The 26,570-nt window shown below is 35.6% G+C and overlaps 1 protein-coding gene across 35 annotated transcripts in view; it reads right to left on the bottom strand.

Moving 5' to 3' along the window:
• Positions 1-26,570, bottom strand: part of LOC125645899 (zinc finger and BTB domain-containing protein 17-like) — a 60,308-nt gene that overhangs the window by 10,807 nt on the left and 22,931 nt on the right. For 7 of the 35 annotated variants that reach the window (XM_048871864.2, XM_048871854.2, XM_048871853.2 and 4 more), the window contains exons 4-5: positions 25,689-26,570; positions 25,315-25,574 (exon numbers count right to left, since the gene is read on the bottom strand). The exon at positions 25,689-26,570 is cut by the window's right edge and continues 413 nt beyond it. In XM_048871864.2, the coding sequence (XP_048727821.2) occupies positions 25,315-25,574; positions 25,689-26,570 (1,142 nt within the window). Of the gene's footprint in view, positions 1-2,918; positions 3,681-3,713; positions 10,323-12,832; positions 15,164-15,282; positions 15,977-16,070; positions 18,993-25,314; positions 25,575-25,688 lie in introns of those variants that run through there. The other 28 variants (XM_048871886.2, XM_048871888.2, XR_007359484.2 and 25 more) reach the window with 28 other exon arrangements.

The following is a 26,570-nucleotide window of genomic DNA, read 5'->3' as shown; positions in this document are numbered from 1 at the left end:
ATCTTTACATTTTTATCGAGGCGTCTCCAGGTACAGATGAAAAGCAACAATTTTAGTTGATACCTGGCGCTCAGGGCAAATTAGCACGGCTTATACATCAGAAAGAAAGATAACTGAATTGTTTATTAAATACGGTCCTTGACTGTTATTTGAGTGGTCATCTATAGAAAAAGAAGTTTTCGTACATTCGTTTACATATTCAAGAATACAAGACCCAAGTTTAATTTTGTCTTGTTTTAATTAGTACAAGAATGGAGCATTACTTTATATTTAGAGATAATATTAGGAATTAGTAAATCTATACATAAACAATTACGGTCTGTTACATGTAGATCAAACTGCCCGTTATATGGTTTACGCTTTATTGATTTCAAGTTTTATTTTCTTGTGAATTTATTGAGGGTATTCAATGTATTATGATTATCCTTACATTTATACTAGTTATTGTATGAATATACGGGAGTTTTTAGTCAATTATCACAGTAAACTAATGCATTTCTTTCGTACATTATTGGACAATTTCATCATTAATGATAATTAACTTTTTCTTTATATCACCCTGGTATGATTTGGAGCTTATGAAATTGCTGAACTTTTCACAAAATGTATCAAGCACAGCATCCCGCAGAAACGATTTAAGCAAGAGATCTAATTTCATATTACATAAACCAATACCTTGGTTGTTAAAAGAATAAAATTTCTGATTATCTTTCAAAGCAGAAAGTACAGCGCAATCAGCAGACGATCTAAAGGGTATCATAGGGATGTACGCATCCCTATTTCTGTTGAATGGTTTTAACTTTTAAAAAATTTACATCGTGCAATAACGGGAGAGGTGCTGGTGGTAGTTTTTTTTTTTTTTTTTTTTAGACAGTGTCAATATAAGATGCTATCCCCTTTGAAAACTCTATCCGCCTCTGCAGTAATGGATCTATTAATTGATTATATACTGTCTATATTGTTCTCGAGAATCTTTCACTCATATGGAGACTTCACCATTGCCGGTGAAGGGCTGCAAAATTTAGGCCTATGTTCGGCGCTTATGGCCATTGAGCAGGGAAGGATCTCCATCGTGCCACACCTGCTGTGACACGGGAACTTGGTTTTTGCGGTCTCATTCGAAAGGTATTGGCACACTGACTTTGACTACGAATAACTCCGTTTACCCGATCAAGATCTAGGGCTCACGGAGAGTTTGACTGGTCGATAGTGAATGTTTACTCCTCCCTCCTAGACACCTGATCCTCTGGTATATCCAGGGGTCCGTGTTTGCCCAACTCTCTATTTTGTATTACTTATAGGAGTTATGAGATCGATCACTGTTCGTTATCTTCACCTTACCTTTCACCTAAGAATTTGCTTATGAATTCGCTTTTAAATGTTGAACTTCTTCATTACACAAATGAAAATCCACGAGTTGAAATAAAGATGGGCAGGAAAGTGTGTTCAGACTCGGACATATTTCAATCACTTCAGCCCTTAACATGCATATGCGTGTAAAAGCTTAGAAACAAATTTTACGTTTGAATTAAGATAACTTAATTCAAAAACTTTTTACTAAAAAATAACGAAACTCGATATCAAATTTATGTTTATGCAAGGAAAATGAATAAATTTAACCACATGGAATTTTTGTCCACGAGTTCCCAATAATGTCTAATAAATTGGAAAATTTTGTATAGGATCATACAGGGAAAGGCAATATCTCACAAGTTTTGTATCATAGAAAATATACGAGTTCCTAATATTCTAGGGATTTAAGATTTGTACTAATTACAGCCAGTTAAGATAAAATCCCACAAAATATTCTTAACAATTGTCTTTAATAGGATTTTCTACTCTGGACTAACAACACAAGTACCTCAACCTGGCCCGTCCAAAATGTATTCCAATATGCATAAAAAAGTAAGTCTAATTTAATTGTTGATTGATTGCATATTGTTTAACGTCCCTTTCGAGATTTTTTCACTCATGAAGACGTCACCATTATCGGTGAAGGACTTCATCTTACTAGCTATTTAAAAACATGTTAGTTTTCCATCAACTCAATGTTCCTCATGTTAGCGCGGGTTGCAACAGCTATTGACGAAGACAATGAGTTGTACCAATAGTAGTTGTTATCTCACAAATGCAAAAGCTACTATCAAGCTAAGTGTACTCGATTTCTATATATTTAAGGTAACAGTTGAATATTTAGCATATTTGCTAGTATATTCAAGAAGGTTTAAGAAGAAATACGATGCCTAATCTCCCTCGTTCAGCTTCTAAATAACCAAGCTGTGCTTCAGGAAGCCTCTGACAGCGACAAAGATACAATTTAAACCACTCAACATGCCGAATTCTAAGATACCCATTCTATGTCAAAACAACCGGTGTGCGAATATCAATTATTTCCAAAGGCCATCATTGTTACACTTAAAATTATCAAATCATTTCATTTTAATAAATCATTTTTAAAAAACAAAAAACAAATTGTAGTAAAATGACGAGAGAGAGAGAGAGAGAGAGAGAGAGAGAGAGAGAGAGAGAGAGAACAATATATATCAAAGCCGATCATAGATCCTCAACAAGTTTCATTCTATGTGTACCCTCTGTATGTGTGTATGCGTGTCAAGACATCTAAAGAGGAGCTACGGTATCCCAGAAAGCAAACAACTTGATAAATGCATCATTTTCTGCTCAACATAGTTCTCTCTGAATTTGCGTATTTGCAAATGTGTTTTCACCTGGTTTGTGTCTCATCTTTGTGCATGTTGCTTAAAGTCAAGTTCTTAATAACACCATAAAGGCACTATACGGATAACACCCCAATGTTTACAAAAAGTGAAATCAGGTCTTCAAAACTACTTTACCAAGACCTGCGCTATAAGAACAATATCGAATTAATATCTTGGTAACGAGAAAAATTTTGTAGCAGATTAAAGCGCATAAATCGAATTTTATTTCGAATCAAACCTTCATCGATGATATTTACCATTAATCATAAATGGTAAGCTATCACACACGATTTGAATTGTTTCATTCATATTAATCAATATCAATCCAGACCACGTGTTCAGCTGTTTAAAACTGATGAAGTATAAATATTCTTTCTTCCTGTTATGTTGCTTGAAAACATGAGCTGGGGTGTAGTTTATGCACGCCCATTATGTGTTGATTCAGTATATCTTTACGAGTAAAACTTTTGTGACAGAATGCACACTTGAAAGGTCTCTCTAGCGAGTGGCGTGCATTGAAATGTCTTCGGCAGTTCCGAAGATTTTTAAATTCTTTTCCACAGATGGGACATTTCAAATCCTTTATCTGTTCTGCAACAATTCTTTGAAAACTGTTCTCGCCTGTGAGCTCAGAATATTCTTCCGTGTTTCCTGGAGAAGAAAAGGCACTTATATTATAGTCAGAAAAGGTAATTTCTTTCTAAAGCTTCGTCTTAATCATAGCTCAACATAAACGTTATGTGTCCCTCTTTCTGTGTACTACACCAAAATGTTGTCTCAACACATCCTTCCGTTTGAAAGTTTTTTCACAAACAGAACATTTGAATGGCCTACAATCTGAATGAATATCATTTATGTGACGTCTCATGTTGCTTCTATTATGAAATAATTTCCCACAAACAGGGCATCGTAAATCATCATCCCAGTATGAATCAGACGATTTTCCGCTTCCCAAAGGACCGCCTACGGAAAGAAAATAACACGTATAAGAAACTCTTCAAGTTTTAAAACTTTTATTTCATATATCATATACACTATAAACATGTATTATCTATGTAGGTTCGCATTCAGTAACAAATCCCGCATGTATTCATAGTTCATTTTTATAGCAAAGAAAATCCCCACTCAACGGAAAAATTAAACAAACACACAACAAAATTAAAAACACATAATTCACATATCAGAGCATTTTTGCTTTTCACAAAGTCGGAGTCAACTAATTACATAAGCACCTTTCCTTTCTTTACTTTATGCACATTAAACAAGTGTTGGGTCAACACATCTTTTCGTTTGAACGACTTCTGACACAATGAGCAGCTGTAAGGGCGGTGCTCAGAATGTGAGGCTGCCATATGACGCTTCATGCTATTGAAATGCTGAATTCGTTTATGACAAATTGGACACTTGAAAGGGTGCTGTTGTCCGTGATCGGATTTACAATGCTGTTCGTATGCCGCAAGGGAATCAAAACTTCGTCCACATTCACAATAAATGATATTTAAATCCATGTGGACTGCACCTTCATCCCCAAAGCCTACGAATAGAAAGGGAGATTGGGTAATTGCATTTAAATTGAGTAACTTGTTTAAATCTATACATTATATAGTACTAATATACTTAAAAATTCTTTATTCCAATAGGAGGGAAATCACCACATTTCAAAACAAGTAACAACTTCCTTTAAGTGTAATGCTGACACCTCGAAAAGAACTACCCTTTGCCAAACGCTATTGAAGGAGGGATAACACATCGTCATAATGGCCGATTTCTTCTAAAACTCAAATGTAACAATAAATCCTTCTCCAATCAAATTTTCTTCCCAAGCTGAATATTTCAGTGGGTAACGTGTGATGCTGCCTACCTGTAGATCGTGATTTCGAATCTACCAGGGATTTTAATATTCTTTCATGTTACTTTCGACTAAAACTGGATCCCCAATAAATAAGGTAAAGTTTTCAAGTTTAAAAATTATTGTACATTTCTCGGATTTGTTACAATCAAAGTCAAATAAATCTTTCAAATGACCTTGATAGACATTTTCTTTACATGATCATTGAAATGTAATCAAGTTGGTTGTTGCGGTGACACAATCAAGTTCTCGTCAATAAAAAATCACTGAAATATTTTAACTCAGCATTTCAAAACGTAATCTCGTCAATATCACTTTGAATCACGCCCAAGATGTCGAGTTCTCCAATGGTTTTGCAATGAGTCCTTTCTATAAAAACACTTATTACATATATTACAACGAAACGGTTTCCAGTCAGTGTGAGTTGTCATATGCCTTTTCATGCTATGAAAATACTCCGAAGTGAGCCCACAGACATCGCACTTATGTAGGCTCCGACCCGCTTTGTGTTTAACTTTGTAATGATATCTATAAGCGTGATCGCTTTTGAAATATCTTCCACACTGACAAACAGTAGCTATATGATGCTGTGTTCTATAATGACTTTTGAGTTCCCCCTCTGTTGTCATTGCCTGATCACAAACTCTGCAGAGGAACAGTTGAGATGATTTCTCTTCTTTTCGGAAGCCTACGAAATAACAAAAACAACTGTCAAATTCCATTCCTACCTTATACGAATTAGATTCCAAATGACGTGAAAAGAAACCAAAACCTGATACACACCAGAGCACTGCCAGATGTTTGTAGCGTTTATTACAAAAATGAACATTAACATAGATTTATAACGTGAACTTAAATACAATTCCATAAGTACAAATATATAATTTATCATATACATATACTAAAGTTTTATTGTCAAGTCAATATATTTGTGCATGAATACATATTTCATTCGAAACTTTATTTCATGTCCTTGACTCCGAAGTTGTTGGAACACTGCAAATCTGATGTAATGACATGTGTAATTTCAAATAGTCTTTTCTCTTGAAGTTTTTACCACACTTCGGACACTGGAATCGTCTCATAGAGTGGTGAGTAGAAAAGTGTCTCCTAAGATTACTCATGTATAAAGAGGTCCTTCCACAAATCGCACACTGGTAGCTGTTATTCTCCAATCGAATACACGAATCACTAAATTTCTCAGCATATCCTATATCGAAAACAAGCAAAACGTAAACAATCTGGCGTGGTTTTCATGTAAAATGTTGTAGTTAATGTTCTTATATGCATTCAACATGAGTCGTGCATATCACATACAACCAGCAATGATGCACTATTCAGTCGACATAAAATGAAACATAGAGGTCGTGTTGTCCGTGATGTACCTTAATAATTAAGTACGAATCAAAATAATACATATTACCTATTCACATTATAAACCTGATAAACAAAAAACCATAACACATAACAAACGTGTAATAATTGTCAACAAAAACGAATAGGATTCGTACATATCAGATAAAATTATCGAGCAATCCAGATTTAAGACTCGTTCAATACAAAATTTTCATCAAGAACTAAAGAAAACTGGAAACCGCTAATTTTTTTTTAAAATTTAGTATTGTCAGCCTTGTTCTTATCTGGAAAATGTAAGTACATGTGCGCTGTCAAATAGTCCTTTCTCTTAAACGACTTTGGGCATAGGTTACAATGAAAACGACGTTTTGTGGAGTGACACGCGATGTGTCTTTTGACGCTACCACAATAAATAGACGTGAAGCCACAAATTGGACACTTGTATGAATCACTTCCGCCAGTCTTTATTGGATTAAGGAGAAACTCTGGCTCCAGTTGTGGTCCTACAGAGAAACAAGACGAACGAATTACAAAAACAAATGACATACTTTATTGTTGAACGTGTAGCATCATACATCACTGGTACACATATGCTTAACTCAAAGCACGAACCGCAAAATGTTGAAATCTTCAATAATATTACAAGCAAAAATATTCAAGATGAGATTTAAACAACCACCACGGACATCGATGACAAGCACATGCTCAGATATTTCTTCCACTAAAACATACTCAAACAGTAGGATCCTCCGACAAAACCTCTGGTTACACAGACTCTGGCTGATACAGAGCATGCGTCACATCTTTGTGATATTGAACATGCTGTTTCAGATAATCCTTTCTTTTAAACGTCTTTAAGCAATACTCGCACTTGTGTGGCTTTTCCTCCGAATGATTGGCAATATGTCGAGTTAGATTAGTTTTGTACATTGTTCTGAATCCACAGATAGGGCATACACACTGTTTTTCAGAGTTGACCGAAATGGATTGTGGTATTTGATTCCAGTTCTGTCCTGCAGAAAAGATAACCGGTTATATTGTTAAATTTAACATCATATTTAATCGCATCATACTAACAAGCACGGCATACGTATGAGGAGTTACACCTTTCAGCTTTGATTAAAACCCTTCCTTTCCTATCCTCACATCCCATTCATTAACACAAAACCAATAGACAACTGAAACAGCCAACTCATAATTCTGAAAATGTCCTGTACGACATCGCTATTACCCACTCTAGAACTCCAGCAAAAGGTATAAGGAATGTTGAAATTGCATGCACCACATTAAAAATTCTTCTTAAGATGAACAGAGTCGGTATGCTTCTTTAAATGATCTTGGCGTTTAAAGGATTTATCGCAAAAATTACAGTGGTGTGGTCGAACAGAGGAATGCATGACCATGTGTCTCTGATAGTTTCGTTTGGTCTTCAGCACAGTCCCACAAAGAAAACATGTGTAAGAATACGAATACGATATTCTAGATTTTGCTGTCAAGATGTCCATGCCCGGTACTCCTACAGAGAAAGAAAAAAATATTTATATCAGAGATACTTGTGTCCCGTTTGTAACTGTTTTAAAGACAACTTAATATAGTTCTGTTTATAGACCACATCCCGAACAAGCACTACTGCAACTCATCCCAAAGAGTAAACAAAATATATTTATCATACCAATCACATTAAACACATCCAATAAAACCAAAAGTTCGTCTGTAAAGAATTTTGCGTTTAATTTACATACACATATGATGACTACTAGACACACACATATATATACACAGATCAAAGAAAACAAAGATCCAAATTAGCTATTATTCAGTTTGTCTTTCAATCTGTCAAAAATCTTCATTTGCTGAGGTTTTCCGATTTCTATGTGTGCGCATGTGCGACTCCAAATAGTCTTTCCTTTTAAATGTCCTATTACATATTTGACATTCATATGGCCTTATATCCGAATGTTGGATCATGTGTCTTTTAAGACTCGCTTTATGTAGTTGTAATCCACACAGTGGGCAAGTGGTGGAGGTGGTAGGGTAGGACTCGGTTACACCTATTTTGCCGTACGCCACCTTTAAACGCCCTACAGAAAGAAAACAAAAACAAAATATTGCAATGATATCCCCATTACCATGTTTAAACTTACTATCAACGAAATGATGGAAGATTAATCTAAATCCTACAAAGAATACAAAACCGAGAACAGGGCGAACATGGACCTGGATACACCAGAGGTGGGATCAGGTGTCTAGGAGTAAGTATCCCCTTTTGACCGGTCACACCTGCTGTGAGCCCTCTGTCTAAATCTTGATAAGGTATTCGTTAACAACATGATCATCAGTGTATGTATTCTAATGGTACAAACGTTTTTGCTTTACTTGACAAGAATGATCTTTTGATTGCAGCACAAATTCAAATATATGAAATCTGAGATGCCCGACAATACTTTATCTTAGTGATTCATTTGAATAAACAAAATGAAACCATTTTCAGGGATTTTGTTTTATTCTCGATGTCTTATAGTTACAAAACATATTGTCCGACTGTACTGGACACACTGTACAATATACAACAACTTTCCAAATTACAAGTTATCTTTTAATCGTAACGATAAATGAGATTTTATATGTCTCTTCAAATTATCCTTTCTTTTAAAGGCTTTTTGACAAATGTAACAATGATAAGAAACATCTTTATTGTGAATGTCCATATGCCTTTTAAAGCTAACTTTCCGTACAGAAGCGCCACAAACGGTGCACGATGCTACATCTTCCCTGTTCGTTAAAAGACATTTCTGCATGTGCTGCCAAACATTTGAGGCAGAGCCTACGAAGAAGAAAAAAAGGCATGTCACGGATTACTTTACATTAATTGACAAAATAGAGAAGCAAATAATTGCATCACCTTCGCAGCATCATCAATTCCAGATATCAAATATCAACTGAAGTACATTGAATCGTGTATCAAGTATAATTCCTTAAAAAATACTATTTAGAAATAATAAGCTGTGCTGAGTTTATCTATATCATATTAATTGCAATGTGCTAAGTACTTAGCAAACAAGTTTCCAATTACGTGTTGAACTGTGTTTAAATTGTCCTTATAATAAAGATTCGTTGATGAAATGGAGAGAAAATGTTCATGTCTTAGTCATATACAAGCAAGTCTTCAAAGAAAAGGTTTCCATGGCTATATCAGTCATTTTCAACAATGATTATAAGTTGCATTGTCAGTTTTGTTTAGAGGTTCATTTTTTCCAAGTTAACATCACCAGAATCATACAACTTGTGAACAGACATCACATGTCTTTGTAGACTGTCCTTTCGTGTATAAAATTTTCCACATATACGACAAACATGGGATTTTATGCTGGAGTGACTGTCCAGATGCCTTTTATAACATCGTCTTTGAACCACTGCACCGCACACACTGCAGGTAACTGGCTGTTCTTTTGTGGGATATTCCATAACTGATCCACTTTGCTCCTTAATGGTCAACCCTATTACGAGAAAACGACCAGAGTTACGGGTTAGTCCGTCTTTCTACCATTTTCACACACAAAACAATTCCTTAATGAAAAGGTACCGAACTATAAAACGTCCCTCCAACAGAAATATACCATATCAGATATCAGCCAATCACATTTTTTTCAAAATTCTTTCGACAGCCGCGCACCGCTATAAAATATCAGCGTGCACTACCATATGTTTCTGCAACCCATCCTTCTTGGTATAAGATTGACTACAAATGTGACATTTAAACCGTTTTTCCCCAAAATGTTTTCGAATATGCCTGGCAATGTTTTTCTGATGAGATCGAAATCCACATATGAGACAAGCAACCATGCCGCCAGATGAATTTTTATCTCTATCGATAGCTTCTTCGTCACGTGGACACCGAACATACATCGACTGGAATCCTAAAGAAGAAAATGAGGATACGTATCAACCAGTGGTTTTTTTCCTGGTATACAACGAAAACTCAAATATTTCATTTACCGTCCTATTCACAAGGATTTCATTTTGTGTCGTCATACAACTTTTCTGTGAAATATTTATTACACATTTCTTCAAGTTTTTAATTGCAGCAATTGTCATATTTCGAAGGTATGTACACGATGTCGACACAAATCAGTTTTTTCATGATGATCAACTTTTGTCAAGACATATGTCCCTGTTGTGTATATTTTCGTGTCTCGTCAAGTTCAATTTCGTCTTGAACCCTTTATCACAGACCTTACAACGGAAAGCTCGAAAATCTGAATGAACGTGCATATGTCTTGCAAAATTTTTCTTGTTCGTCCAAACTCCGCAGATCGGACATTCTCTCGTTTCAGAGGGATTTCTGTTCTTATTCCTGCTCATACATTTGATGTTCCTCCAAAGCGGCGTATCATTTAAACCTAGAAAAGGGAACAATGAAGTGAAAAACGGTTCACTTGAGTACGAAAAGATACCGACATCAATCGGAGCTCCTTATTTTGCTATGCATATAGGAAGAATAAAACACGTGAAGGAAAAAATACAATACATGCACACATTACATATAAATGCATATCGCTTTGGAAAACGCTTTCTTTGCTCACCTAACATGTCACTCTCCGCTTATTTCCGAGAAATGTTTATAAATAAATTGTAATCTTAATGAATTTCAGGAAAGTATTTCAGAAACCCATTTATTTCAAAAATACAATTCAAAATCACAAAAATGTTTCAAATTATGAAACATTTGATGAATCATTTGATATTCAAACATGTATTTATTCTTTAAATTTACAAGTCAAATATATCATCGAGTCCCGACTTCCATCTTTTTATTTTGTGTAGACGTCCATCATCTAAATATTGAACAAATAATCCGTCACAAATTTCCTTTTAAAACAACGACAAAGGTTAAAACTGTACATCAAATCCAATTGACTGATCCCTAAACTTCAAATCGAGAACGTTCAATAAATACTAAGACACCACTTGCTTACGTGGAAATAACACAAAATTCAAATCCATACAGCGACACGGGGAGCCTCTAGTTATGAAGTACATGTATATATAAAACCCTCACGAGTGTAACCTCTACAGTCGAGCACTTGTGAGAAGAAGCGGTCACTATCTTTAATTTTCTACTCAGGCCTGTCGTGACGGGGATTTGAACTTAAGACATTTACGTTACAATCTCCGGAGCACGTTGTCATATTTCATAACTCAGACTAATTTACCATTCAAATCATAAAAACTTTTGAGCTTTGCCCCATTCAATAGAAAACTTGCCACCGATCCTTATCGTAAACTGATTTCCAGATACCTCATCCAGCTGATCATATTCTTATCTAAAACTGAGTAGTTTCCTCGAGATGTATGTGCTTTAAATGTGTCAGTCCCTTTGAAATTCTTACTATTAGTTGCATCAACCACTCAAAAAAAAAAAAAAAGAATTCTTCTTCAAGCACCTTCGATTACTACGAAGTGAAGAATGAAGTACACCGCAAGGGTACACAAGACACCCGCATGCAACCATATGTCCATCTTGCATGTTTGACGTCTCTAGTGTGACGATGTCAACTGCAATTCCAAAATGAGACCACAATCACCTACTTTGGGTTTGATAGTCACACATAAACACGGCATGACAAGATTAGTCCTGCGCTGGAGTCAGTACCTCTACCCTGGGGATCATGAAATTACAAATTTGGAAGCTTTCCTGTTCTACATGAGTATGCATGTAGCTTTTATTTTACATATATGCAATTGTAAGGAATATTTTTGAAAATTCGTTAATTTCTGGCTTTTTTTTTTGTTTTTTTTTTTGGCCTCACCCTAATGCTTAGCGGTGCAGACATCCTGAAAGTTACAACTGGTGTCCCTCTTAACTCAAAGATGATTCATATCAAATTTGAAAGGAATCAAAATAGTAGTTATCAAGAATTTTAAAATGATCAATCACCAATGCACACTTTTAATCACTATGACAATTTTGGCCCCCACAGTTACCAAAATCCTTACCCCCTGGGAACACGAATTCATAATTTACAATTTTGATAAAAGGCTACCTGCTACTTATAAAAATCCATTAACTTTCAGTTTTGTATGAGGTGACTAATTGGGGCAGTCCTTCGGATGAGACCGTTCAAACCGAGATCCCGTGAAATAGCAAGTGTGGCACGATAAAGAACTCTCTCTGCTCACTGGCCGTAAACGCCGAGCAAAGGATTAAATTTTGCAACCCTTTACCAGCAATGGTGACGTCTCCATATGAGTGAAAGATTTTCAAGAGGGATGTTAAGCAATATACAATCAATCATTCAATCAATTAACTCAGTATCAAAAGGAATAAAGATGTTATCTATGTTTTTCACATCATCACTATAAGCCGCGGTAGCTCAGTGGTAAAATGTTCGCTTTATAACCGGGTCCCGTGTCACGAAGTCGGTGGAACGTTAAAGAACCCTCACTGCTACGTCCCTGAGCGCTAAGCATAGGTCTATATTATTGGTATTTCGCCTACAGCTGGTGACGTCTCAATATGAGCGATTGATTGTATCTTGTTAACGTCTCGCTCGAGAATTTTTCACTCATATGGAGACGTCACCAAGACCGGTGAAGGGCTTCAAATTTAGGCCTACGCTCGGCGCTTACGGCCATTGAGCAGTGAGGGTTCTTTAACGTGCCACACCTACTGTGACACAGGACATCCGTTTTTAAGGTCATCTCCGAGGACCCGTGACATTCAAAACTGATGCCGAGCGTTTGGCGATGGAACTATCACTACCCGTTTTAACGACTTGGGTCTGTCGCGGCCGGGATTCGAACCCCGGTCTACCGCATGCGGGGCGAACGCTCTAACCTCTCGGCCACCGCGGCGGTCAATATGAGCGAAATATTCTTCACAAACAAATACAATGAATTAATCGTAGCCGGGAGATCACGAGTTCAAACACTACTCATGTCATGGCTGCTTCAAACATAAAATATAGGTAGCAATTGCCCCTTCGCCGCAGGCTCGGCTTTTAAAAGTGGGAAACATGGGTCTTTTGGATATGACCTTAGAAACGGAGGTCCTGTTTCGCCGCAGGCTTTCGCACATTAAAGAATTCTCACTGTTACAGTTCCGAGCACTATAAGCATAGGTCTAAAATTGTGATATTTATCCTAGAGTTGGTGACCTCTCAATATGAGCGATTGATTGATTTTATATTGTTTAACGTCACTCTCGAGAATTTTCCACTCATATGGAAACGTCAATATGAGCGAAAATTTTTAGATGGGTTGTAAAACAAACAATCGATCAATTTTGGGTTACGTCCTTCCTGTTCTACATAACAACCTTACAGATATGTGGTTGTAGAGGAGTTTGAAAGTTAGTCAATTTTTGAGAGACAATGTCCTGCCCTTAAGGCCCTGGGGGTGCAGGAATCCTGAAGCCCCCTTGTCCTAAAGATGCTTCCTACCAAACATGAAAAAAATTGGAAAATTATTTATCAACAGTTAAAGATGTTCAATAGCAATAGAATAAACTTTGAAATTTACGCATGCATAAGGGTTGTTTGCACTAAATACGTGATTAAAAGACTTTTGTGTTAATTACCCCCACGCGTACCATTTCTATAGTTAGGTAATTTATCAACTGATGAAACTGATATCACGTAGTTAAAACCATTAAGTATGGTCTGTGAAGGAAATACGCGTATTAAATAAAAAACCAAAAAAAAAAAACCCAGACATATCCATGTTGCACTAGGTCGCTTGAGTGACCCAAGAATTGTTAAGATCTAACCGGCTTAATTTGATTTCAAAAATCATAATTATTACATAGATTAATATCTTTGAATGGAAACAGAAATGAATACTGCGAATAAACAAGTGCACAAGTACCAGTTTCTCAATGCAAAAATTGGATGTGATACACCTCCACTGAATTTGGAGAAACGAGAGAAAAATCTAAATGTACATGGAATAATTCTGAATGCTAATGTCTTCACAAATTTTAAGACACAAGTGACGTCCTTGCCATTCGAATTGTTTGTGAAGCAGACAACTGTTACTTAAATACATTGTGAAACAAAATCTAATAAATTCTTAGAATAAATCAACTCGACAAATCCTCCCCATGTATTGTCAAATGTTTTTTTAAACCCTCTTTCCTTGTATACGAATTCCTACAAAGATGACACTTAAATGGTTTATCTCCAAAATGTTGTCGAATATGTCTGGTAATGTTTTTAATATGAGACATAAATCCACACATCAGACAAGCAACCATGTTGCCAGATGAATTATCCCCGCTGTTCTCATCTCCGTGACTCGGACAGCGAACATACATCGATTGGAATCCTGAAGAATAAAATGAGGAACTTGTGTCAAACCCCTCTTCATATTCCTTTTCCAACAGTTTATATGTATACCATATTTATCAACAGTGTTCTGTTTCCATGGAGCACTTTATCTCACGATTATATGGCATTAATAACTTACCGATAGCTTTATAATAAAAGTATATACAATTTTACCCCAAAAAGTGTATAATGCAGAATAGAGAGAATCAATTTAAAGCGTGATGTAATATTTTCTCAACTGACTGTTAAGTTTTACATCCGACTAAGAATTCTTTCTCCTCAAAGAACCATGTATTCCTTTGTCTAGTTGTTCGTCCCATGTTGATCCAAACACCGCAGATGGAAAATTTTCTCACATTGGAGGGATCTTCGAGTTCCTCCCGATTTGAATAATTTTCAGTATCGTGTTGAAAAGGGAAAATGTAATGAAACATTTTCTAGTCATCCAATAAATAAACTTTCGACACACAACTTCTAAGAATCTTACTAGCCTGTATATAGGCGGCACGTAGCCTTACAACGATCACGTCAAAATTGTGATTTTCGACCAAGAGAGGTCAATACATGTATATATATTTTTAAAAAGAACAAAAAATACCAACAATTCATAAAGTACAACAATCCTCTTTTCAAAAGACATCACCAGCAACTCATAATGAATCATACTTATATCAGTTAGGAAATTGAATTCTCAGACTTATGCCAGGTCATGTGACGTTTCCAATAGTCTTTCCTTTTGAATGACTTGTCACACACAGAACAATAGAATGGCCGTGCGTCAGAGTGAGTCTGAATGTGCCGTTTAATACTACTTCTATGACATTTCATTCCACAAATTGGACATGATCTGTATTTGGAAACTTTATCACCACCACATTCTTCCTCCGATGGATCAAGTTGATATGTATACATTCCTATGATAAGAAATAAATAATAAATAGCGTATTATCCGATAAGTATTACTTACAGATGTATCTTACAGTGGCCCAATATATATGCGAGATTTCCATGTTAAGCAAGACACCAATACAAGTCAATGACAAAAACTTTATTTCTCCCAGTAAATAGTAGATTAGAGACAAAATGACTCAACACTCAACATTTCAATTCCTTATTTGTCTGTCAAACCATATCTATTGTCTTTCACATAATGATACTGCATATGTTGTTTCATGTAATCTTTCCTCTTAAAAGATTTGTGGCAGACCTCACACTGATACGGTCTTGCTTTCGAGTGATTTGCCATATGTCTTTTCATACTACTTTTAAATGAGGTTCTTAGTCCACATATTGGGCACATGAAGGTTGGCTTGCTGGCCCCAGAACTATCAGCATTTGTATCACATAACGGTGAAAGTAGAACCGGTCCTAAAGAGACAAGAAAACAATATCAGTTATGTAGCTTTTAAAAAACTACCTAGTCCTCCATTTCAAAGTTTCCATGGAAATGATTTTTAATTTCACCTGGTAATACATTCCTTACATTTATCAATTACTTTGTTAGTATTTCTTTCACGGATTGTCTTCTGATTTTTTATGCTCGTACATATGCCTCATCAAGTTATCTTTTCGAGTATAAGATCGGTGACATATTGTGCAGAAGAATCGACTCGGGAAAGTTGAATGCCTCATCATATGCCGCCTTAAACTTTTCCTGCACCCCATAATCTGGCCACATGTAATACATGGAAAGCCTGCTTTACTCAACCAAACTTTGTCAGTTTCACCTGAATGAATAAAAACACGAACTTAGGAAAACAAGAAGCTGACATGAAATACTTCTCCACAAGTTTATTTTTCACACACGAAAGAACGCCGTGATCATTTTGCTGATCTCTTTTTATTATAACTTCATATGTATAGTAAGTTACTGTTACATGCGACACAAAAGAATGATTTTCATTCATATCTATATTTTTACTTCACACATTATTACAAATACCAGTTTGTATGCATTACCAACACATATGGTTCCGTATTTATTTCTATAAAATGATTTCCATCAAATTAATATTGCTTCCCCAATGTTATGCATCAAAACATTAAAATGCCTTTCACCAAAAGAACAGACAGTTCAACAAAAACTTTGAAGAAAAATTTCAGCATGACCAAAACTTGCGAAAACTTTCACTTCTGAAACTCTTTATGAAGCACGAAAATATTGCCGTTGTGTCTTATCAAAATGTCCATTTTTCATAACGTACACGCAGTAACAAGCTGTATACTTTTTACATACATGTTTATAACCACGAACTACATGCAGTGTTTTTCAAATGATCTTTGATGTGTCTTTTCAAAGTATCCTCTCGGCTGTACGATTTCTGGCAAATATCGCAAGCATACTTAGGCCGCTCTTTTGAATGTGTCCATACATGTCTGTCGTAATTTTGACGTTTGAATGTGGTATAAAAACAATCTGGACATTTCAACAAGGCTTGTGGCTTCCTCATTCCAAATGATGCGTCATCACTATTTCCACCTAAATTGACAAAGATGATATATTGTAGTTTTTCCAGGAGAAAATTTTCATGCAATTCGTGTACAATGCATCATTACCAATCACCTTTCTTTTCAAGCGCATTTGACAGTAGTACTTTATACTGAGCAATAACATGCCGATGTCCTTGACCTCCTAAAGGCCAAATTCATGGTTAATGAATTTGATTTTCCTTTTTAACTTCTTTGAGAAACACCAAGCCTCAAACTTTGACATGTTATTCTATTAATCATGAAGTCCCTATCACGCATAGTCCAAAAGTCACAAAGAGTTGATGTAGCGGACAGGTAGACAAACAAACGACAACCATCTTCCCACCATTCTTAAAATCATTTCTTCATTTTACATGACCAAAGCAAATGTCTCTTCAAATGTGTTTTGTGCTTGAATCCCGTTTTACAAAGAGGACAATATAGACGTCTCTCTAAGAAGTGAACAGTACTGATATGACGTACAGCTGACGACTTCACACCAAATGTCTTCCCACACACTTTACACATGTAGCCCTTTTGAGACAAATTACTAAGCTTTACTAAATTGCACTCTGATCCTTCCGATAAGGAATAATTTCCATCTGTTTCATTCAGTATCTTAGCAACTTTTTCACCTCCAAACAATAGAGAATTTTTGTCATATTGTTCTAAATTTGAAGCAGGGGAGGCGAAGCTTTCCAGGGCGACATTGCTACTCACACCTGTCCTTTCTACCAGAGCGTTCATCCACCCTACAGAAAATAAAGCAACAAATTCAACTTATGATCTCCATATGAACTTGTGCACAATGAAAAAAAAAACATAGCTCACCAACCATAATCCAAGAAACGTTAGAAACATATTCATATGCCTTGCTCTTTCGATCATACAAAACAAAGCCATAATTCCCCAAAATCCAGAACACCCCAAATAAAAGTGAAGATAAGGAATAGTCATCGATCTCATAAAATGATCTCCAAACAGAAATTCCCCCCACCCACCCACCCCGGCGAGCATCTTGCATGTACGAGAAACGTGTAGTTTCACTTGGCAAGATTGTTATTGGAACTCGATGATACAAAGATAGTTCCTTGACGTGCCTAATCATATTTTTACAAATGAAAATTTTGCCCTATTGAGTGAATATTCCGTTAATTTTAGAGTAACTGCAATCAACACACTCAACTGGACCTTTCCTATTCATGATTCGAATGAGTCCTGAAATTTCTTTTCCTTCTACATTGATACACAAATAGTATCTGTATACCAGATCATATTTATTTCAAATTACAACTTAATGGTGACAACAATAACAATATTCGTTAAAATATGCCTTCAATACAGATAAATGCAGCAAAGTAAAATCAGGTGTGAATAACCATAAAATCCACAACATCTGACAGATATATCAAACAGAAGTTAACAACATCAATTTTATGCACTGAAAGATATATACAATTCTTCTCAGCTTTTCTTGCAAGACATCTCCATGTGACTTTTCAGATGAAATTTGTGTTTAAACCCCGAATTGCAATTAGGACAGTGTATTCTCTTGTCAAGAAAATGGATTGACTTTACATGCCTTATAGCAGTTCCTCTTTGAGAGAACATTTTCCCACAAATTTTGCACATACTCCGTTTATACTTTCCACTTTCAATATTGATAACACTTTCATTTATTTTTGTGGATGTGGCCGATTTAAACTGCATAGGCAATACATTTTCTTGTGCTTTTATTTCGGCTACCGTAGACACAGGCAGATTTATCACTGCATAGGAAGTGGATCCTAAATTCCTCCGGCACAAAGTGTCATCTGAGCCTAGAGCAAACAAAGGAAAAGAGCCTTAAAATCTTGCCTCCGTATCTAACATGTTCATTACAAAGACAACAGACTGGTCTTAATTAACATAAAGGCACATTACCGTCAATTGAAAGATATGAACTATTAAACAGATCTTCAAATCTGGTAGCTAAACACTGATACATGAACTCCTTTTCCATTGAATATTTCAAACCATTTCAAACTATGAACACATCAAAGACAATCAATCAAGGTACATGTTTCTGGAGATGCAATTTCAAGTGATCGCTTCTTTTGAAAGTCAATTTACATATTTGACACAAGTAAGGTCGGGCGTCAGTATGCGTTTTTAAATGTCGTGTCATATTGCTTTTGTAATTAGTTACAAATAAACAAAGTCTGCATCGAAGCATTTTGGTATCACTGGAAGGTCCTTTTGTCACTTTGGAACTTCTCATCTCTGCAACAACCCCTATATGCAAAATAAAAAAACAACCAGTCAACCTCAATTCCTTCCACCCGTTGAGATGCCTTACAAATGAACAGAAATATAATTCATATTAAAATTCACAAATCAACGTCGTTTATCTTACGAAGGCAAAGCAATCTCACTTCATCAAAATCCTTCACACAATACCTACACCAGGTATGCAACAGGCCAAGAGATGTTTATGAAAGCACTAAGTAACTGTCCAATTTCACATTGGGATGACATATCTGAATCGGAGACTGAACAAGATTACAATTGATAAAACATTTACCAATTGAAAATTAGTTCATAGTTAGCACCTTATTTTCAGTACAAGCACACGTGATGCTGCTTTATCTTGTGATTTAGCATGCGATTACTAGTACTTCGGCAAATGATCCTGTACTTGACATTAATGCTAAAAGTACATCGGGAAGAGCCAAAGACTAAGTAAACTAGTACGCAAGTTTCAAGTGTGTCACATCGGTTTCTCATTCGAAATGTGTCCTTCAATATCTTCTATTGACTTTTGTTTTTAGACCCAGTATAACAAAAAAAAAAAGAAAATGCTTTTTGCAACGCAACCTGATAATCCCCACAATGAAGTACCATTCAGTTGAATTAACCAAAACTCTGCTTCGAAGAACACAGACAAGTATACAGCTATTGTTAATTTATGCCTTTATGTGTCCTTTATCACAAAATGCCATGAACTTTAACTAACCAAAACCGCTTACAGATCCCTCTTGCTACCAAATTAGCAAACTCATCAAGAAGATTATCTCCTTTAATTAAAAACATCAATATGCTTTCACGGATCATTTTCGTCTTTGGATGCATTTCTGTTGTAATAGCTCCCCAGTTCTTTATTCAAATGGCTAATACATTTGAATAATCTTTTAATAAAAAAATTCATAAAATTTGTTTTTCTGTATTTGAAACTTAAAACTACGTACATTTTAGTGAGAAGTAAGTGTAGAAACCAGAGACAGTAACGCTAAAAAGACGAAAATATCCGTAAAAACATATAAACACTTATATTTCCATCAATGCAAATACCATTGAACTATGGATGAAATCAACATATAGCCTTAAGATACTTAAAAAGATATCCGTCTCAATTTTGTGAATAAAGCAATGCTTAATCAAATTACACTCGAAACCAATAAATACATAAATAATCTATTGATGCAAAATCATGATTTCTACACTTACTTTTTGTAATAAAATTATCAAACCTTCATGCATTACACATATTCTACAAAAACTGTTCAAAATATATTTGCGAAATATTCCAAAACGTTTTACAAAATTTCCTGATGTTCATAATGCAGAAGATTTAATAAAGAAAACAAAGGTATGGAAGTTTCATCATCAAGGCCATTCATAAAATTACAAACGTAATTTCATGAACTTTCACAATCTATCTACAATGTCAGATACCTACCATTACGTACCTTGTTTTTCATCATATAGTCAACAGAATTGGAGAAGACACTGGCATGTACATGTGTGTGTGTGTTCTGTGGGAAGAGGTAGTGGTAGTAGAGGTGGTGGGTGTTGCTTGCATTTATCGTTCGAAATCATTTACATGTACTCACATCTGCATTATCTCTAATCCAATTATAATTTGACCACAATGGGGTTTTGTTTATCATTACAGGATGGGTCATCATTTTACAAGATCACAATGATCAGTGTGGAAATACAATTTATACAAGGATTGCAAATTTACAATGGATATCTTACAAAATATATCAATAAGTGATTATTGATGCCTAATAATACTCTCAAACAATTTATAACAGCTATCAAAAGTGTGACGTATTCCTTGGTCAATTCTTGATACAGTCAGTCTAATGATGTCATATTTATCATCTTATTCACGTTATTGAAAAATCTAATTCGTCTTACTAAAGCATCTGATCAATGTATTTCTGGCCTTGTAACAAAGAAATTTTCGATTGGTATGACAGTTCAAGGACTGTGAAAAGCTCAATTAACATTATTAACTTTATATACCTAACATTACACTGTGATGCACGTATTTTGAGTGTATTAAAATATAATTTAGTCCATCTTCCTTTATTTACTATGAACAAGACACTTGTGGGTCTTAACGGTCACCTGGGTAATATGCAACCACCCATCAATAGACATCTCAATCGATCAAAGTGTATCTCTTTCTTTATGAGAGTAAACTGTCCTTAACTTCTTTTTTTATCCTAGAGTAACATAGCATTTTAAAAGAATTCATATACAAATGTACTGTTTTTTCACTTTATGATTGCTGTTCCCTGAAGTCTCAGTTACTAGTGTAGTGAATTCCACTATCTTCGTAACCATACATACAAATGTGTAGTATTTTGTAACACTTAAGTGATGTACCAGTAAAGAGGGTGATTTTACTAGATAGAATACATTGTCAACTTCCCATATTTATGTAGCAATATTCCATTATCAACTGCATATGGTGTTGATATCTCTCACTGATTCGATATATGCAAGAGCTTGTTCTGCATATGGTCAGTTTTTAAATCGAGGCAAGCTACTGACAAACAAGTTGATGGTACAGAGGTTTGAACTGTCTTGTTTAAAGTCAGCATTTCGCAAATTTTATGGTCGTTATAACGATCTAGTTTGCCAATACAACCTATCATTGGGTCAAATGCTGTCTGACGTGTTTCATACCGATTGTTAGACCGTCCTTGGCACACTGATTTTGACTACGGATACTCCGTTTACCTGATCAATATATAGGGCTCACGGCAGGTGTGACCGGTCGACAGGGGATGCTTACTCCTCCTAGGTACCTGATTGTGTCCAGGGTTCTGTGTTTGCCCAATTATCTATTTTGTATTGCTTAAAAGAGTTATGAGATTGATCACTGTTATCTTCACCTTACATACATATCATTGCTCTTGCACCTATTAGTTCTACTCTACATAGTGAAGGGGTAGGGATTTCAATTTTGGTTGAGGACAGTAAGCTTTTCCTACCCATACATAAAGTTTTATTTCATAATACAAAGAATCAGACATGGAGAAGATTAAATCAAATATTATTAGGTGTAAGAATATACCAATATATCAGTGATTGACCCCCTCCCCTCTGGACCCAGGAGTGAACTGCCTATGCAATTTACAAATTTCAATCCCCCTTACCCCAAAGATGTTCCACATCAAACTTGTTATGTTGGCCATGTTGCTCATAGAGAAGTTGAAATGTTTCACACAATACACGACAACTGACATTTATCAATCACAATAGGTCACCAGAGGAAAATTAATAATAGCAAATTTAGAATAAAGCTAGCATAAAAAGTAAGCAACACCCAATGAATATATGCTAAATCTAATCAAACTGTAATTCCTCGATTTCACTACACCGCATAATAAACATGTTTTAAGATGTTACAATCAAAAGGCAGATTATCTCCACTCTTCAAGTTTTTCAAACACATTTTGGGTTGGAATACAGTATTGATCATTCTTAGCAGAATCTAAATTTCATTAATCATAACATATTGTAATATATCATAGCAGGAAACTGGCTATTAACAACAAAAACAACATCAGGTTGACTTCTTTTTATTGAAACACATTACAGGATTTTTCACACACATTTCTCAAACCTTGCTTAATGTTGATGAGGGAAAATGGCTTTATGCTGAATGCTGATTTGCTAACATGGAATCAGAGCTAAAAGTTTACCTATCATTGCAGAATAAGATAACATTAGTTGAAACGGTTTCAAAAGTGTTCTAGGAACATAGTAAACAGCCAATCATATGTGCATCCTGCACAATCTGGTCTTTCAAAATAGCCAATACTGCCAAGTACCAATAAGTTTTTGTATGATACCAATAGTGTCTAAGATTATATTACTTCAAAGATGGTGTTGCCAAAATGTTGATCCACTATTTTCATACATGTATAATGATGTTTGTAACATTTTCCAATAACAATAATTACATCCATCTGAAAACAGGGACATATTTTGTAAGATCCTTCTTCATGTGTGTATCATCTTATGTTCTTAGTTCTATTTTTCATTCATGTAGAGAAGCCACCTGCTTTAAGTGAAGTGCCAAAACTTTAGACCAATGTATGGCACTCAGGGTTGTAACTATTAGGCTTCTTTATCGTCACAGTGAATACTGTGACAAGGGGCCTTTGTTTTTAAGGCCCCATCCAAAAGACCTGTAATTATCACTCTTAACGCCAGGCACTTGACAAGGGATTAATCACTACTTATATATTAATGTATGTGAAACATCTTAGGATTTGACGTGACACCAAGATCGAGAATCAAGCTGAAACATCAGTTGTGAAGCGGGCACTTTCACCACTAAGTTACAGCAACTAAGCACATTTGACAATGCCGTGATTGAGATTCAAACCCAGGCATCCCTATTGTGAAGCGAGTACTTTGACCACTAGGCTCCAGCAACTGTCTATTTGAATGATACATAATCGATTCCCTATGAAACAAATTCTCTAATGTAGATAGTGTAATTTATCAAAATTTGCGAGTGAAATTTTATACAGCTTCATTTGACGTTAAATAAACTGCGCAAGAGTAATTTTCACTGCTACAATTTGAATAGAAATAGATGTGGTGTCAATAATTGGTATCCCTAAATAACAGTACCAAGTAGAGTTTTTCTTCTGGTGCTCAGTCCCCCATAACATTCACATTTTATTCACATGATAAAAACCTTTTCAATCTATACTTCAAATATTTTGGAAATGTGGTTTACCAAGCCACACAAAGAATAAATGTGTATTAATCAGTTCCCTGTCATCAGAAAATTCCATCTGTTAATACATTTGTTGTAGATTTGTAAAGAAGTACTTTCAATATACAATTCTTCCTCAGGGACTTGAAAATTACACATTTATTCTATATTTTATGTGTTGTGTGATGTCTTTCCTGCCACTGGTTCCTTCCTCCTCCTCTTCCGTGTGTTCTAACTAATTATCATGCATTGCTTTCTTTTAAACACAGAATAGGTTAACTACATTATGTTAAGTTTTAAAATCATAAATGTTTGTATATAATAATAAAAATTATAGTTTAAAATAAAATTTCTGTGATTTTCAAAAATAGAGTCTGTGAAGAGTATAGGGTGAAATACATATTTTCAGACATTTTCTGCAAAATTCTTCGATAGTCGATTCAGTAAATAGAGCAAAACTTTTCCCAGCTATTTTTAAGCGTTATTGTGAGGTCATTAGGGCATGGGTATCACTGCAAATGTTATTTGAATTGGTAAAATTCAGAACACACTGATGCAGGCTATTCATTAAGAAGATATGGTAAATGAAATTACCTTTTGAAATGAACACTTTGCCAATCCAACATTAAGCATGGCACATTCAGATTTTGTTTATTCTTAACATCTGCCACTTAAGTTGGTTTTTTCATTTCGCCTATTTTCAGCAAGCACAATAAAATCAATTGAGAGTAATTATATCGTTTTTTGTGTTTCATTTGTTTAAAATAATATGTATGCAAATATTGATGATCTCATTTATTCATGTAAAGAGGCATACCAGTCTTAGATCTTGACCCCTGCTTGTTTCTTTGAAACTTCTTTATTTCACTAAAGGCTCCACATGGAGCATAAAAATGTGTCTTATATCAGAGTTATCTTTCTTTCCCTTATTTATATGAACCATTTGTTCTTAATTTTTCCTGATTTTTTTTTTTAAACAAATGCTTTAAGATATGTCCATGTGGTATATAGGACACGGCTAGCTAGCTACCAAAAACTTTTTTTTATTAAAGTTAAGGAAATCATTTTATGATGAATGAAATATTTGAAAAGCTACTACTACAACATATCTCTGGTATTTTATATGGTTTTTTGTTATGCAAACTCCATTGAAACAATCATAAATATAGGTTTACCCTAGTCTGTGCTTATCTATTCCTTTCATTTCAAAAACTACTTTTTGATGCATGCACAAATTATTTTTCCGTCTATATTCATACTCTGGTATATTTATTGAAGATTTTTTCAGACGTATATATTTGTATATATATTATCATATTTATGAATTTCTTTCAACAAAGAGAATTTATCTTATGTGCACGCATCAAAGATTTAAATTGGATGAATGTGCAATATGGCTAGAACAGTACAAAGAATTTAATGATACATAACTCCATGAACTTATAATCCCCCACTCCCACCCTTGCCAACTTATTATTACCAATTTTATAACCAATATTCCAGCCTTCATACACATTCCTCCATCAGATGATGAAATTTCCATACCAATTAAACATGTACAAAATATATGAAAGCCAAACCCACCTTGAAAAGCTCCTTCCTGGCCAGGCAGGGACCCACTTTGATCCCCACTTAAATTGCTGCCTTCATTAGATTCATCCCGTGTCCATTCAAAGGGAATTTCCCCTGTATCATCGTCGCCTTCTTCCTGATTACTCAAAAGACCTCCTTTCGCATCGTCCGCTATGTCCACATACATGTCTAATCCTCCAGTATCCGATTCCTCCACCTTGATGAAACTGATATCAGGAGCCAGATCTGAGGAACTTGTGGTCTCTTTGACACTGTAACAAAGCAATTTATTGTCAGATTAAAACTAAACAATTGGCAAGCATTAATTGAAATAATTCAGAGAAAATTAAATGTTGATCAGTAACCCTTCCTGCGGAAATGAATACCTCTGTTCTGAAATTCCTTCGCCAGCCAAGAGTTTCTCTACATTCTGACTTATTGTATTAGCTATCTGCTGCTGAAGGACTTGGCTGCTTACACTGGCTCCTTTATTTTGAAACCTGTCAGACGCTCGGCTGTCTTGACTGGAATTAGAACCCGGACTCTGATTAGATACTGGCTGTACTGCGGTTAGAGTCCCTGGAATTGGGACTGCTGGTCTGATGGATGTAGGCTGAGGTATGCTTGCAGCCTGCACAGCACTACCTACAGCAAAAGGCTTTGGTTGAAGAGTTGGCATCTTTGGTGTGAATGATGAAAGTGGAGGAGGAGTTATCTGTGGTGATGAATGAGATGGAACTGATGCTTGAGGACGCTTTGAAGAACTTTGAGAGAATGATTCTGCTGACCGGGAATGGCCTGGTCCTGTTGGCAGTTGACTTCCAAAACTGGAAATGTCAGAGTATCTTTGCTGGTCACGTCTTAAATTTGTAGAGTCAAATGACACTCTGTCTGATGAAGATGACTGTGAATCTCGATGTGGTGACGGTTCATGGCGGGAACCTGAGGAATGTGTTGGAATTTCTGCTGGAGAACTTGATGCAGCATGCGTCCTGGAATCTGCTTCTTCTACATTTACTATTTGAATGTCATCAGAATTCGTAGACATTTGACTAGAAGCTACTGATATTGACTGTGAAGTTCTGATTGGGGGTAAGTCTGATTCTTTGGGCCAACCTTCCGAGTCCCTGAGCGCTGGCTCTTTATGAACTACCTCTAAACTGTCTTCCACAATTTCCACCACATCTGCTGCTGTGGATCCTCTACCTCTCTCAAAAGGCTCAGAGTTATAGCCGTGACTCATGGAAGCTCTATCGTCTGCTCGTTGT

Source organism: Ostrea edulis, chromosome 6 (genome assembly GCF_947568905.1).
Source record: "Ostrea edulis chromosome 6, xbOstEdul1.1, whole genome shotgun sequence".
NCBI lineage: Eukaryota > Metazoa > Mollusca > Bivalvia > Ostreida > Ostreidae > Ostrea > Ostrea edulis.
The sequence above is the reverse complement of the archived record's forward strand: the minus strand, read 5'-3'. Positions and strand labels throughout refer to the sequence as shown.